The sequence below is a fragment of the Natator depressus genome, chromosome 3, assembly GCF_965152275.1.
Source record: "Natator depressus isolate rNatDep1 chromosome 3, rNatDep2.hap1, whole genome shotgun sequence".
Lineage (NCBI taxonomy): Eukaryota > Metazoa > Chordata > Testudines > Cheloniidae > Natator > Natator depressus.
The window spans coordinates 189,836,057-189,849,817 of record NC_134236.1 but is presented as its reverse complement, the minus strand read 5'-3'; the positions used below and the strand labels follow the sequence as shown (position 1 = coordinate 189,849,817).

General features: G+C 43.5%; 1 protein-coding gene across 2 annotated transcripts in view; it reads left to right on the top strand.

The window, feature by feature from the left end:
* USP34 (ubiquitin specific peptidase 34) overlaps positions 1 to 13,761 on the top strand; it is a 275,304-nt gene that overhangs the window by 21,889 nt on the left and 239,654 nt on the right. For both annotated transcript variants that reach the window (XM_074949535.1, XM_074949534.1), the window contains exons 2-3: positions 11,856 to 11,943; positions 12,786 to 13,206. In XM_074949535.1, coding sequence (XP_074805636.1) covers positions 11,856 to 11,943; positions 12,786 to 13,206 — 509 coding nt within the window. The remainder of the gene's footprint in view (positions 1 to 11,855; positions 11,944 to 12,785; positions 13,207 to 13,761) is intronic.

The following is a 13,761-nucleotide window of genomic DNA, read 5'->3' as shown; positions in this document are numbered from 1 at the left end:
ATGGGCGGGAGTGGGGAAGTGCCATCTCCACAGTACCCTCCCTGCCTGTGTTCAGCGTTTTGTTTACTTGTGTTTCACTTTATGCTACTCCTGGGGCATCTTACAAGAAGGCTATAGGCATGTCGGCATATCAGGGCTGTCAGCTATGTCTTCACGGAGTTGAAACAACCGTGGGATAGCTAGACAGACATGCTGAAGAATTTCAAAAGCCATAATTTATATTCACGTGTTTGAAACCTGGGATGCAGATCCTGGGCTAAGATTAATAGACCGTTGACTGGAACTGCCAGAGTGACTGTCATAATGCAGAAATTGGCTTAGCCCAGTCTTGATAGTGTGACTGTGAGGCAGCAATGCAGACAGTGGGGATGAAGTGCACAATTAGAAGATTGGAAGGTGGACTACAACACCTTGCTACCCTGGATGATGCAGCAGTTAGATGGCTGAACAGTCTAGATACTGACTTGTGATGCATATGAAAGAAGAAATATGCTCCCATTGCTCCCTCTGTGTGCTGGCTGAGCTATAAATAGCTCAAGACAGCTATTTGTGTCTCAGCACTCCTACTCCAATGCTTCAAGCTCCTACCTGGCCCCCTGCAGCCTCCAATCCTGACACCTCCCCCTTCCTTCCCTCAGCAGCATGCAGCACCTTCCCCAGTAACCTTTAGTACCTGCTCTTTTCACTCCCTGATCTCCCAGCAACACCTCCTCCAGGAATCCCCCTGTTCCACATCCAGCTCTCCCTGTGTGGCCTCCCACAGTTTCTTTCTCTCCCAAATGGTCCCAGACTAGGAATGTAAGGGCACCTCTCTGTCCTGGTTCCCTAATTAACACCTTCACCCTTCTTTCAGAGCTCCTCTATCGTCACTCTCGCCTTCCCCCACTCAATTTGCCTTCAGTACGCTCAGTTCCTTCCTGTCTCTCTCTCTCTCCTTTCCCCATTCATTGTCTGTTCCCATTCTCAACCTTCCGAGGCAACAGCACTTTCAAAAAAATCTTATGGAATGAAAATAAAAATGAAAAATCATACACAAAAACCCTACATTGTCACTGTATACTAAAAGACCACACATTGTATCCTTAAGTACTTTTTTGGGGGGGTAATTTGGAGAAAGAGGTGCTGGAAGTTAGGTATTCTCATGAATTTCTAGCACTATCCTCTGAAGCAGCTGTTACTGGCCATCACTAGAAACTGGATTCTGGACTTGATGGGCAGTTCCTATGTTTAGTTTGTCCATAACAGGTGATTAAATCTCTTTCATCTCTTGGGATGGTGATTCCAGATATTACAAACGCTTATTCATCCATGCACATTCAAAATTGGTATAATTTTATGGAACATCTTGCCAAACTTCTGTAGTACAGTTTTAATTAGAGGAGAGAAAAGGAAGGATTCTTAGTGTACACAAGTGTATAAATCTACATAAAGTTCAATACTACCTCCTTAACTCTGAACTTCTTACACAGTAAGTTGCAATATTTTTTATAGATGCTGACCAAAATAAACTTGTCTAGGCTGAAATAAAAGTCTAGATGTTAATAATTTAATAGTACACCTCTCAAAACAAACTATGGCATGTGTATAGAACTATTTCTTCCATTCAACACTGTCAAATGCTTTGTAGGCATCAAGAGATAAAATTATGTGCAGATTGAAAATACCCCCAGGGTTGAATTGATGTTCTCATGGTACTGGCTCCAAATCTTATTTTTATAAACCCAATTTGTTCTTTGATAATCTTTTAAAAATGTTTTGGTAAGCATCTTTTCCATTATCTTGCATTCATCCTGAGGAAGTGAAACATGCTGATTTTAGGAGGAGGATTTCCAGGCCAGTTTAAAAACAATCAATCAAATAAAAACCAACAAACAAACCAAACGTCTGATTACCTGGAGTTAAAATTCAGAGAAAAACAAAGCTTAAGAGAACATTGTAGTTTCCTTTAAAAATAAAAATGGAAAGCATACAAATATACAGTTAAACTCCTATTTTTCATTTCAGGTAGATTGTATACAACTAAATTTCCAAAATTCTGAACCCTTTCTGGAAGCTTTTAAAGCAGTTGTTTAAGCTGTTTAAGGGCATGTCTGCACTTAAAAAGCTGCAGTGGCACAGCTGCCCCAGTGTAGCTCTGCCACTGTAGTGCTTCAGTGAAGCCGCTGCTATGTTAACAGGAGAGCTTCTCCTGATGGTGTAGTTAATCCACCTCCATGAGAGGTGGTCATTATGTTGACAGGAAAAGCCCTCCTGTTGTCATAGTTCTGTGTACGCTGGAGGTTAGGTCAGTATAACTGCATCGCTCAGGGGTGTGGATTTTTCACACGCCTGAGTGACTTTGGTATACCAATGTATGTTTGCAGTGCAGACCTGGCCTAAGATATCTTTAAATATGGTAGCATTTTGCTCGTACGTGGAATGTGGTAAGTGTTCTGTAGTCAAGACCCTGTGTATTACGTGGCAAACTTGACTTAACGTCTGTGGCAAGGTTCTTGGATTCTGCAGTGCTCTGGCGTGGTCTTAAAGAAACCAAGTATCATGGGAGTTTGTGTTGTAAAATGCAAACGCAGATGTATCTCTGATGTAGCAGTGTGCAGAACTAAAACATAACAAAAACTTTACTAACAGTAATAAACCAGTATTCTTTGAGAATCATGTTGTTATATGTTTCTGGTTATGTTTAGGAAGGTGATAAGTGGACAGAATTAGGGGACTTTTCCCTAATTTCCTGGTTTATTTTTAAACGGTGAACTTGAAATTGAGTCAGGTTTTTTTTTGGCTTTACAATCACTTTTATTTTGTAAAGAATTTCGTTCCAAAGTGGCTATGTCTAAAACCCACACAAACCAGTGGGAAAACAAAGAAACTGACTTTGTGTTGTGTTGTCAAATATATAAATCAAACTGAAAAAAACCCCTATTTTTTCCCTTTTTCATTTATTGTAATCTTAGTTGTTGCTCATACGAGATATAAAAAAAATTACACTTGTCTCATTTTTTTTATAGTTGTTGGTGTCTCTTCTGATACATCACATTTATGGGCACTGTAATTTCTGTGTGTGTAGTGTATTTATTTTAAAGGAAACTTCTGTATTCTCTTAATGATTGTTCTCTGAAGTGATATGTTTCTTAACCTTACTTCCAAGTTAAAAGGTTTTTACACTGGAATTTTTAATTTTTAGAATTGTGTAGTGGCAGTAGTCTATACTGGGGCTTGCAAAACTGTGAAGGAATTCAAGATGAGATTGGAAGCCAGAAAAAATGAGATTGGAGCCAGAAAAAACCCTTACCCCCCACACCCAGGGGGGAAGACCCCTCAGATCAGTGAGTTTTATTAGGTTTTTCTTAGGGCTGTCAATTAATTGCAGTTAACTCAAGTGATTAATGCAAAACAAATTCACGAGATAAAAAATTAGTTACGATTAATCACAGTATTAATAGCACTGTTAAATAATAATATAATACCAATTTAAATTTATTATATATTTGGATGTTTTTCTACTTTTTTCAAATATATTAATTTCAGTTACAACATACAATACAAAGTGTACAGTGCTCACTTTATATTATTTATGATTACAAATATTTGCACTGTGAAAAAGATAAATGAAATAGTATTTTTCAGTTCACCTCATATAAGTACTGGAGTGCAATCTCTATTGTGAAAGTGCAATTTACAAAGGTAAACTTTTTTTTTACACATAATTGCACTCAAAACCAAAACAGTGTAAAACTTTAGAGCCTACAAGTCCAGTCAGTCCTACTTCTTGTTCAGCCAATTGCTGAGAGACACAAGTTTGTTTACATTTATGGGAGATACTGCCCAATTCTTATTTACAATGTCACCTGAAAGTGAAAACAGGTGTTCACTATTTTAGCTAGCATTGCAAGGTATTTACGTGCCAGATACGCTAAATATTTGTATGTTCCTTTGTGCTTTGGCCATCATTCTCGAGGACATGCTTCCATGCTGATGACAGATTCTGCTTGATAATGATCCGAAGCAGTGAGGACCAATGCACATATATTTTCATCATCTGAGTCAGATGCCACCAACCGAAGGTTGATTTTCTTTTTTGGTGGTTCGGGTTCTGTATTTTCCGAATCTGAGTGTTGCCTTTTAAGACTTCTGACAGCATTTTCCCCACCTTGTGTCTCTCAGGTTTTGGAAGGCACTTTAGATTCCTAAACCTACTTTGTTTTTTTTCCTCCCAACTTCTGAGTGTCTGAAGTGTCTATATTTTCAAGTTGTTTCAAATTAGAGACCAGTGTTTCCACTATGTAATCAGCGAATGAAAATGTTATTTTTAAAATTATAAAGGAAGTGTTCAGAATGTCAAGATTCTATTTTGTGCTGGTTGAAAAGCAATAAGAAAATTTTAGAATGATCTAGAAGCCTAAAGGGGAATAAGAATAGTTAGTTATTGTTGGCAGGAGAAAGGGATGGAACTAGTGGGTAGAATCATCTGTGACTTGATATTGAAGAGAGTGGAGTAGGTAGAATTGAGTACTGTTATTGGAGTTTGGCTTGCCAGAATCTATACACTTCTGGGATCTGGGCAGGACATCTGATATGGTTTGATAGAAAACTGGCTAGCTCATCTTATTTTTAATTCTTCTCTGTGTTGAATTCACTAGGTAGTTTCAGATTCTAGCTCTAGTAAATGTGATAAATACTACAAATGGATGATTAATCACTGGTAAACATCAGTGTAGGAATTTCTGACTTAACTGGTCTAAAGTTGAAGGAAATGGTCAGAAACAAACAGAAATAACAAAAATAGATAACATCTAAAGTGAAATGTAAACACTGTCAAGAATTGTTAAGTAGAAAGATAGGATGCATGGTTATCTCAAAAATTTCGGACAGTATATCAGATTCTTCAAGCTCAAGTGTGCTGCTCAGTGAAATTGTTGAAGAGCACTCATTTTAAAAGTGCTGAGCACCCGATAACTCCTGCTGAAGTTGATGAGAGATAGTTGGCGCTTAACGCTCTTGAAAATCAGGCCACTTATATATGTGCTTCATTATATGGTTTTAAAAGCCTTACTCTAGTAGCTAGTTTGAAAAGCTTGCTTAGCATTTTCAGTTACACTCATAAGAATCCTCATCCTTCTGTTTAAGATTTTTGCTAGCTAGGAGCACACAAACTTTCCAACCACAATATGCTGTTGCACAATTGGGTGCCTAGACACCATAGGGATCAGGTACATTTTAATTACATGATTTTTAGAGATTTTACATTCTGCTTGAAATACCTGGCATTAGCCGAATTTTGGCAGAGGATAGTAGACTAAAAGGTAGGGGAGGTAATATCTGTTATTGGACCAACTTCTGTTGGTGAGAGGGAGAGACAAGCTTTCAAGCTACACAGAACTCTTCTATAGCACTAAGGCTGTGTCTGCACTACACTGTCGGGAGGCAAAACTTATGTTGCTCAGGGGTATGACTAAACCATCTTCCTGAGTGACGTAAGTTACACCGGCATAAGTGCTCATGTGCACAGCGCTGTGTTCGTGGGAGAGCTTCTTCTGTAGAGCATCTTCACCACACTTCTGATACGCTGTTCCTGCAGAGCTGTAAGATAGACAGACTCTTAGGGTATGTCTACACTGGCAGAGTTACAGTGCTGGCAGTTACAGCTCCGCTCAGAGAGCACTGAAGGGAAACTGCTGTTGTGTGTTCACACTGTCAGCTGCCTGCGCAATAGCGTGTTCACACTTGTGGCACTTGCAGTGGTATTCGGAGTGGTGCACTCTGGGCAGCTATCCCACAGAACATCTCTTCCTCTTCTGCCGCTAAGAGTTGTGGGAAGGCGGAGGGGGTCGCAGGGCATCCTGGGTCCTGTCTCAGTGCCCTGTGATGCACTGCTTCGCATCCTAGCAATCCCTGTGCTTCCGTCCGCATTTGGCACCATCTTTCAATGGTTTTGTGTACTGCGTGCTCTGCGTCTTCGGTCTGCACGAATGGATCCCGCACTATTGACCAATATGCTGGTCGCTCTCACTAACACAGCGGAAGTGGTAGTGGGGTTATTCCTTAAACTACAAAGGCAAGAGCAGTTTGACATCGATCTCGCCACGCATAGTAGCTCCGACACGAGATTGCTTTTGGCATTCACGGAGATGCTGACCACAATGAAACTCTGCTTTTGGGCTCGGGAAACGGGAACTTAGTGGTGGGATCACATCATCATGCATGTCTGGGATGACAAGCAGTGGCTGCAGAACTTTTGGATGAGGAAAGCCACATTCATGGGACTGTGTGATGAGCTTGCCCTAGCCCTGTGGCACAAGGACAGGAGAATGAGAGCTGCCCTGTTGTTGGAGAAGCGTGTGGTGATTGCAGTGTGGAAGCTGGCTACTCCAGACTGCTACTGATAGGTCGCTAACCAGTTCGGAGTGGGAAAGTCGACCGCTGGAGTCGTGTTGACGGAAGTGTGCAGCGCCATTAATCACATCCTGCTCCGAAAGAACGTGACTCTGGACAACGTGCATGAGATTGTGGATGGCTTTGCACAAATCAGCTGCCCTAATTGCGAAGGGGCGATTGATGGCACGTATATTCCAATTCTGTCACCAGACCACCTAGTACATTAATTGGAAGGGGTATTTCTCAATGGTTCTCCAGGCGCTTGTGGATCACCATGGGCGTTTCACGGACATTAACGGAGGCTGGTCCGGAAAGGTGCACGATGCACGCATCTTTTGGAACACTGGCCAGTTCAGGAAGCTGCAAGCAGGGACTTTCTTCCCGGACCAGAAGATCACCTTAGGGGAAGTCAGAAATGCCCATTGTGATCCTGGGAGAGCCTGCTTACCCCTTAATTCCGTGGCTTATGCAGCTATACATGGAGCACCTTGCCAGCAGCAAGGAGCAGTTGAACAACAGGCTGAGCAAATGCAGAATGACTGTGGAGTATGCATTTGGCCATTTAAAAGCCCGCTGGTGATGCCTGTATGGGAAGCTGGACATGGCCGATGACAATATTCCTATGCTTATAGCCACGTGCTGTACGCTCCATAATATTTGTGAGGGGAAGGGTGAAAGCTTCACTCAGGGCTGGACCGCAGAGGCTCAGCGCCTGGAGGCTGAGTTTGAACAGCTGGAGACCAGGGCTATTAGAGGGGCACAGCGTGGGGCCATCAGGGTCAGGGATGCTTTGAGGCAGCAATTAGAAGCTGAAAGCCACTAATATTAGTTGCTATGCTCGGGATTGAGGTGCTTGTAATGCTAGGAGGTGATTGGTGCACATCATGCAAGAAGGGGCCTTAACATAATTGTATGTTGCTTTGCAGTGCTCTTTTTTTGCTTTCACTTAATAGAATAAAGATTGCTTTCAAACAAACACAATTCTTTTATTGAAAGCCAACAACCAGAGGAGAAAGTCAAACGAAAAAATTCATCGGCAGGGAGGGGGATGGGTGATGGGGAAATGGAAGGTCTCAAGAGGAGGGGGCGGTCCCAGGACGGCTACAGATTTGTGTATGTCCAGGGATCATACCCAACCTTCTCCTTTGGAGTACGATGCAGCGGGTGCTGTACTTCAGCAGGGCCAAACTGCAGATGCATGGGTTTTGAGTGTAGTGGGTATTGGGAGTCCACATTGCTGGACTGTGAGGAGGGAGGAGTGGAATACTGTGGGTAGAGAGTGGAACCAGGAGGTTGATAAGAGTGTGTTGGCGGTGTGTGTGTGTGGGGAGGCGCATCGGAAAGAATTTTGCGACAGCAGCTGCAGGGGAGGGCAGGTGTGGAGTTGCTCGGTTTGAAGAGCTCGTATCGCCTGGAGCGTGTCCACTTGGTGCTCCATAACTGTTAAGAGCCACTCCGTGGTTTCTTTCTGGTGTGCTGCGTTCTCCTTTTGTTCCCTCTTCTTGCTGTCCCACCACTCAGCGGCGGAGTGCATTGTAACGTCACGCATAAAGTCCTCCTTAGTTCTTCTTGACCGCTTCCTAATTCTTCGCAACCATTCTGCCGCCGATAACAAAGAGGGAGGCTGTGCTCCCAAGATCATCTCTGTGAAGTTTAAATGCAACATTTTACAGAAACAGTATTGTTTGCAACACAGACAACACTGTTTCAGTGCTTTAAAACACAGCCAGTACTCACACACCTGTCACTAACTGGCTGACCCCAGGCAAACGCACACAAACCACAAGACCTGCAAAATGATGAGTAGCCGCAGGGTAAATCACTGTTCCCGGACCCTGCTGTACACTGGGCATGTGGTTCTTGGGCACTTGGAGAGAGCCAGCACTGTAGGGGGGGTCTGATAATCATTCCTGTCCCAACACTTACCACAGGTGGTGATCATTATGGAAGATATCTTGCTGCTGAGGGTGAGCAGGGAATCAAGGGAGGGTCTTCTCCAAGCCTGTGGCTTCCGCTCTGGGCCCTATGCGGCTAGCCTGTGTGCAGCAATGATCTCTCCCCCCACCCCCTGTGATGGCACAGTGGCATGGGAAATTTACCATTAATGGGGCAAGAAACAAAGCAGCTCTGCCGAGGAACCTGTGGGAGCGGATTGTGCAGTATCTCCACGAGTTTCCTGGAGATCTCTGAGGGAGATTCCCGTGAAGTGAGGGAGTGTATCAACAGCCAGTTCCGCCGCTCAAACAAGGCATGAGGTGGCAGACAAGTCTGCTTTTTGCAACCCTCCTGCTCCCAACAACTCGCTTCAGCAATTCCCCAAATCAGATCCACTTAGCGGGGCCTCCTCTCCTGTTTGCTCTTCGCCAAGATCCGACTGCTGTGACTGGCTAGGCTCCTCTGGGGTAGAAAAGAGCTACTGACTGCATGCATCTCTGGCCTCCGAGTCATCCTCTGCCTCTGGTTCCCCCTCCCCATCTTCATCCAAGATTGCCTCCTCCTGGCTTGGTCCACTCTCGACTGGCACGTGAGCCAATGAAGTATCCACAGGGGACTTCGCAGTGGAGGTGGGGTCACCACCGAGTATCGCGTCCAGCAGTTTGTAGAACCGGCAGCTCGTGGGTGCAGCACCGGAGCAGAGGTTTGCCTCCCGTGCCTTGTGGTAGGCATTCCGCAGCTCCTTCACTTTAACCCTGCACTGCAATGTGTCCTGGTCATGGCCCTTTTCTATCATGCATCTAGAAATCTGTCCATAGGTATCATAATTCCGATGGCTGGAGCACAGCTATGATTGCACTGCCTCCTCTCCCCAAATGCCGATGAGGTCCAGCAGCTCGGCATTGCTCCAAGCGGGAGATTGCCTGGTGCGTGGAGCAGGCATGGCCACTTGGAAAGATGCACTGAGATCATTGCATGCATCACCTAGCAAACAGGAAGGGGACTTCCAAATTTGCAAAGGAATGTACGGGGTGCGGCTGACGGTTGGCCACCTGTGGGCAGGGCAGTAGAGTTCAAACTGATGGCCAGAGAGGTGAGAACAGGCATTGTGGGACACCTCCTGGAGGCCAGTCGCAGCGCTGTAATCACCACGGTGTGTCTACACTGGCACCTCAGCGCTGTAGCCCTGGCGCAGAAAGTTCTACGCCTCTTGTCGAGGTGGTTTTTTAAGAGCGCTGCATCTGCGCACGAAGTGGCTTGGCAGTGTGTACACCTTGGGAGTTACAGCGCTCAAAGCTGCTTTACTGCGCGCAAACTTACCAGTGTAGATGGGGCCATAGTGGCTTGGCATTGTGTACACCTCGGGAGTTACAGCAGAGAAAGCTGCTTTACTGTGCAGAAACTTGCCAGTGTAGACAAGGCCTTAGAGTAGGGGTGCCAACCTGTGGCTCTGGAGCCACATGCGGCTCTTCAGAAGTTAATATGCGGCTCCTTGTATAGGCACCAACTCGGGCTGGAGCTACAGGCGCCAACTTTCCAATGTGCCGGGGGGTGCTCATTAGGGTGACCAGACGACAAGTGTGAGAAATCAGGACGGGGGTGGGGGGTAATAGGAGCCTATATAAGAAAAAGACCCCAAAATTGGGACTGTCCCTATAAAATTGGGACATCTGGTCACCCTAGTGCTCACTGCTCAACCCCTGGCTCTGCCACAGGCCCTGCCCCCACTCCACCCCTTCCCGCCCCCTTCCCTGAGCCTGCCATGCCCTCGCTCCTCCCCTCTCCTCCCCCAGAGCCTCCTGCACGATCTGGAGGTACTCGGGAGGTACGGGGCAGGGCGGAGAAGGCACTGATTGGTGGGGCTGGGGGGAGCTGGGAGGGAGGGTGGGAGGCGGGAGGAGCTGGGAGTGGCGGGGTCGGGGGGAGCTGATGGGGGGCTGCTGACATATTACTATGGCTCTTTGGCAACGTACATTGGTAAATTCTGGCTCCTTCTCAGGCTCAGATTGGCCACACCTGCCTTAAAGTGTCACAGCTAAATACACGATTGAACAGATAGTTTAGCATAAGTAGTTAGCACATATTCTAAGGAACCATTCTAAGGAACCATTCAAGGTGAAGTGGCTCATTAACACCCCTGTAGTCATAGGACAAAAATGGGAGTTAGTGGATTACAGATTGTTGTAATAAGCCATAAATCCAGTGTCTTTATTAAGACCATGATTTTTAGTGTCTAGCAAAGTTCTGAATTTATACTCCCAGGCTCGTCTTTTGAAAGTGTTGTGCAGGTTTCCTTTGAGGATGAGGACTGATAGGTCAGATATGGAATGATTGCTTTGCAAGAAGTGTTCGTGATAGTGGCTTTGTTTACACTACACAGCTCTCAGCGGCACAGCCATGTTGACACGTCTGTCGTTAAAAGTCGGGCAGCGTAAATGCTGTTTGTCGGCACTTTTGCGGACTAAATACTTCCACCCTGTAAGAGCAGTGTTCGCATTGTCGACAGGAGAGCGCTCCTGCTGACAACGAGCTGTTTACACTGCCACTTGCCACGGCAAAACTTTTGTCTTTCGGCAGGGGTGTGTGTCTGTGTTTCTTTAAACACCTGTGAACAACAAAAGTTTTGTCATTCAATTGGCAGTGTAGACAAAGCCAGTGTGTTTTTGTCTTTTTATCATTTTCCTGTGAGAGTTCATTTGAGAGTTTAGTGATTATCTGGTTTCACCCACGTAGTTGTTATTGGGGCATTTAGTGCAATGTATGAGGAACACCACATGTGAAAGGCAAGTGTAAGACCCATGGATTTTAAAAGGTGTGTTTTGGGGGGTGTGGATCATTGTAACAGTGGAGATATGTCTGCAGGTTTTGCATCTGTTGTTCTGGCAGGGTCTGGTGCTGCTTTGAGCTGGTGTGTCCTGGTCTGAGGGGAGCTTGCTTCTGATGAGCTTGGAGACTTGGGGAGTGTTTGAAAGCCAGAAGAGGGAGTTCAAGAAAGAGTTATTTCAGGATGGGGCCGCACTGAGTGTGGGTTGTAGTTGTCTGATGATACCCAGTACAGATTCCAGTATGGGGTGATAGGTGACAACTAGGGGTGTTTGGCAGGAGAGGGTTTTATTTCTGGATTGAGGCAGGTTCTCTTGGGATATTTGGGTGGCCCATTCCATGGTGTGATCTACTTCTCTGATGGAGCGTCCTAATTTGGTAAAGGCTGTTTTTGAACATGTAAGGTGTATATCCTGGACTTTCTCTTCAGAGCATATTCTGTGGTATCTGAGTGCCTGGCTGTAGATAACAGATTTCTTGGAGTTGAGGAGGTTACTGGATCTATGAAGGTAAGTGTGGTGATCTAAGAGTTTTGTGCTGGAAAAACATCTGTAATATTATGTTACTGTATTCTGGCTAGCAATGCAGTTCCTGTTCTGAGTCTAATTTTTCTAATTTGGTCCTTTCGGAACAAAATTTATGTTTGATATTTTATGTTTAATGTAGCAGTTAAAAGTCACATTAAATATTACATATGCCATTAACAACTTACTCTTTTTCTTCAGTATCTGACATTGAAGGTGGTGATGGATTGCAGCTCCGAAAGGAACATGCACTCAAGATATTTGCTTATATCAACTCCTGGACGCAAAGGTATTTTAATCAGTGTCTTTAAACTCATCATATTGGACCCCATTTGTTGTAAAAACTATGCAGGTAGTAGAGTGAATAGAATAAGTAAAGTGAATACAATATTGTAGTGTGACTAAAATGATGGGAGAATAAAGGAAATTCTGGCCTTCATTTACATGTAACTACTTTTGTGCCATGTCTCCTGCTAGGTGTGTGTGTAGAACACACCTTTGAAGCAGTGACTGGCATTCCAGAAGCTGTTGAAGAACATAGCAGTAAACAGGCTAAGTGATACTAATGAAAAATATTATAAAACCTTATATATGCTGTTGCTTAATGTGAACTATCCTGCCACATACTTTTTTTTCTAAAGAAAATGTGGCAAAAATCAAGAATTACTACTTTGAATTTCAATGTCTTATGAGGATTTTTTCACAATATCCTGGTGCTGTGACTCAACAAGATGAACACATGCAGTCCATAGCTACCATTGTAAAATACATAAATAATTTAAAACTGCTGAACAATAGTTGGCACCATGTAGTTCTCTGAGAGTGTCTGGAAATAAATGGGATGCCCACAGGGATTAATGAGGTCTTCAGTATTGGTGCTTGACATTGGAGTCTCAGTGTCACTTTGAATTTCCTGTCTTTGTTGGTCTGTCACATACTTTGTTACTTAAAATATATTTAAATGTGAAACTTCCTTATAATTAGTCACTTTAAAAAAATTAAGATCAGTCTTTTTTTCTTTCTATTTATTAGTTTCTTTAAGTTGATGGAGTCCAAACTTCTCATTTTTAGATATTTTAATTCTGAGCCACTCCAGGAATTTTCACTTTTTTATTTTGTTTTTGTTTGCAGACAATGTCTGTGCTGCTTCAAGGAGTATAAGCATTTGGAGATCTTTAACCAAGTAGTATGTGCGCTTATTAACTTAGTGATTGCCCAAGTTCAAGCTCTACGGGACCAGCTCTGTAAACATTGCACTATTAACATAGATTCAACATGGCAAGATCAGAATAATCAAGCCAATGAGCCACTGAACGTAGAAAGAGAGTCTCATGAAGAAGAAAATGGAGAACGACAAAAATGCATAGAGAAAAAGTTAGACTCTGCAAGAACTTGTATCCTGACAGAGGAAGAATCTGCAAAGAGCACTGATGCTTTTAGCTTATGGAGCACTGATGAGAAGGAAAAACTGTTGCTGTGTGTGGCAAAAATCTTTCAGATTCAGTTTCCTCTGTATACTGCTTACAAGCATAATACTCATCCCACAATAGAGGTATATCTTATTCTAACTTGTGCATATTTTGTTTTTTTGTGAAACACAGTGTAGTTATCATCAAAGGGTAGACTCTGCTTGAGTGATTGTAGTTTTCAAACCAGGTGGATGGGGATGATTCAGCTCTCCCACTGAATTCAGTGGGTCTTTCCATTGATACCTTTTGGGAGATGAGCCACTCCCTTAATTACTTTCTAAAAATAATTCTTGATTGGTCTAGGCAAAAGCAGTTAATAAAATGTTGGATATAATTGCATAATTTATCATATAGTCACAGTAGCAGGAAGGCAAAAAGGGACCATAAATATGGCTTCTTTCCAAAAATAATAGAAAGTAGTTTAACTCCTTTTAGTTAAATCTGTTGTTATAAACAAAATTTACGAACTAAAACTTGCATGAGACCACGCTTTTTTTGCTATTCCGTAATCAACTGAATAACTGTTACAACTGCAACTCTGCAAACTGGACTACTATCTTTATACGTTTTTCATTGTGATGTTACTTTGTTACTGCTAAATATATTTTTTTACATAATTTATTTTGAAAAATTCACTT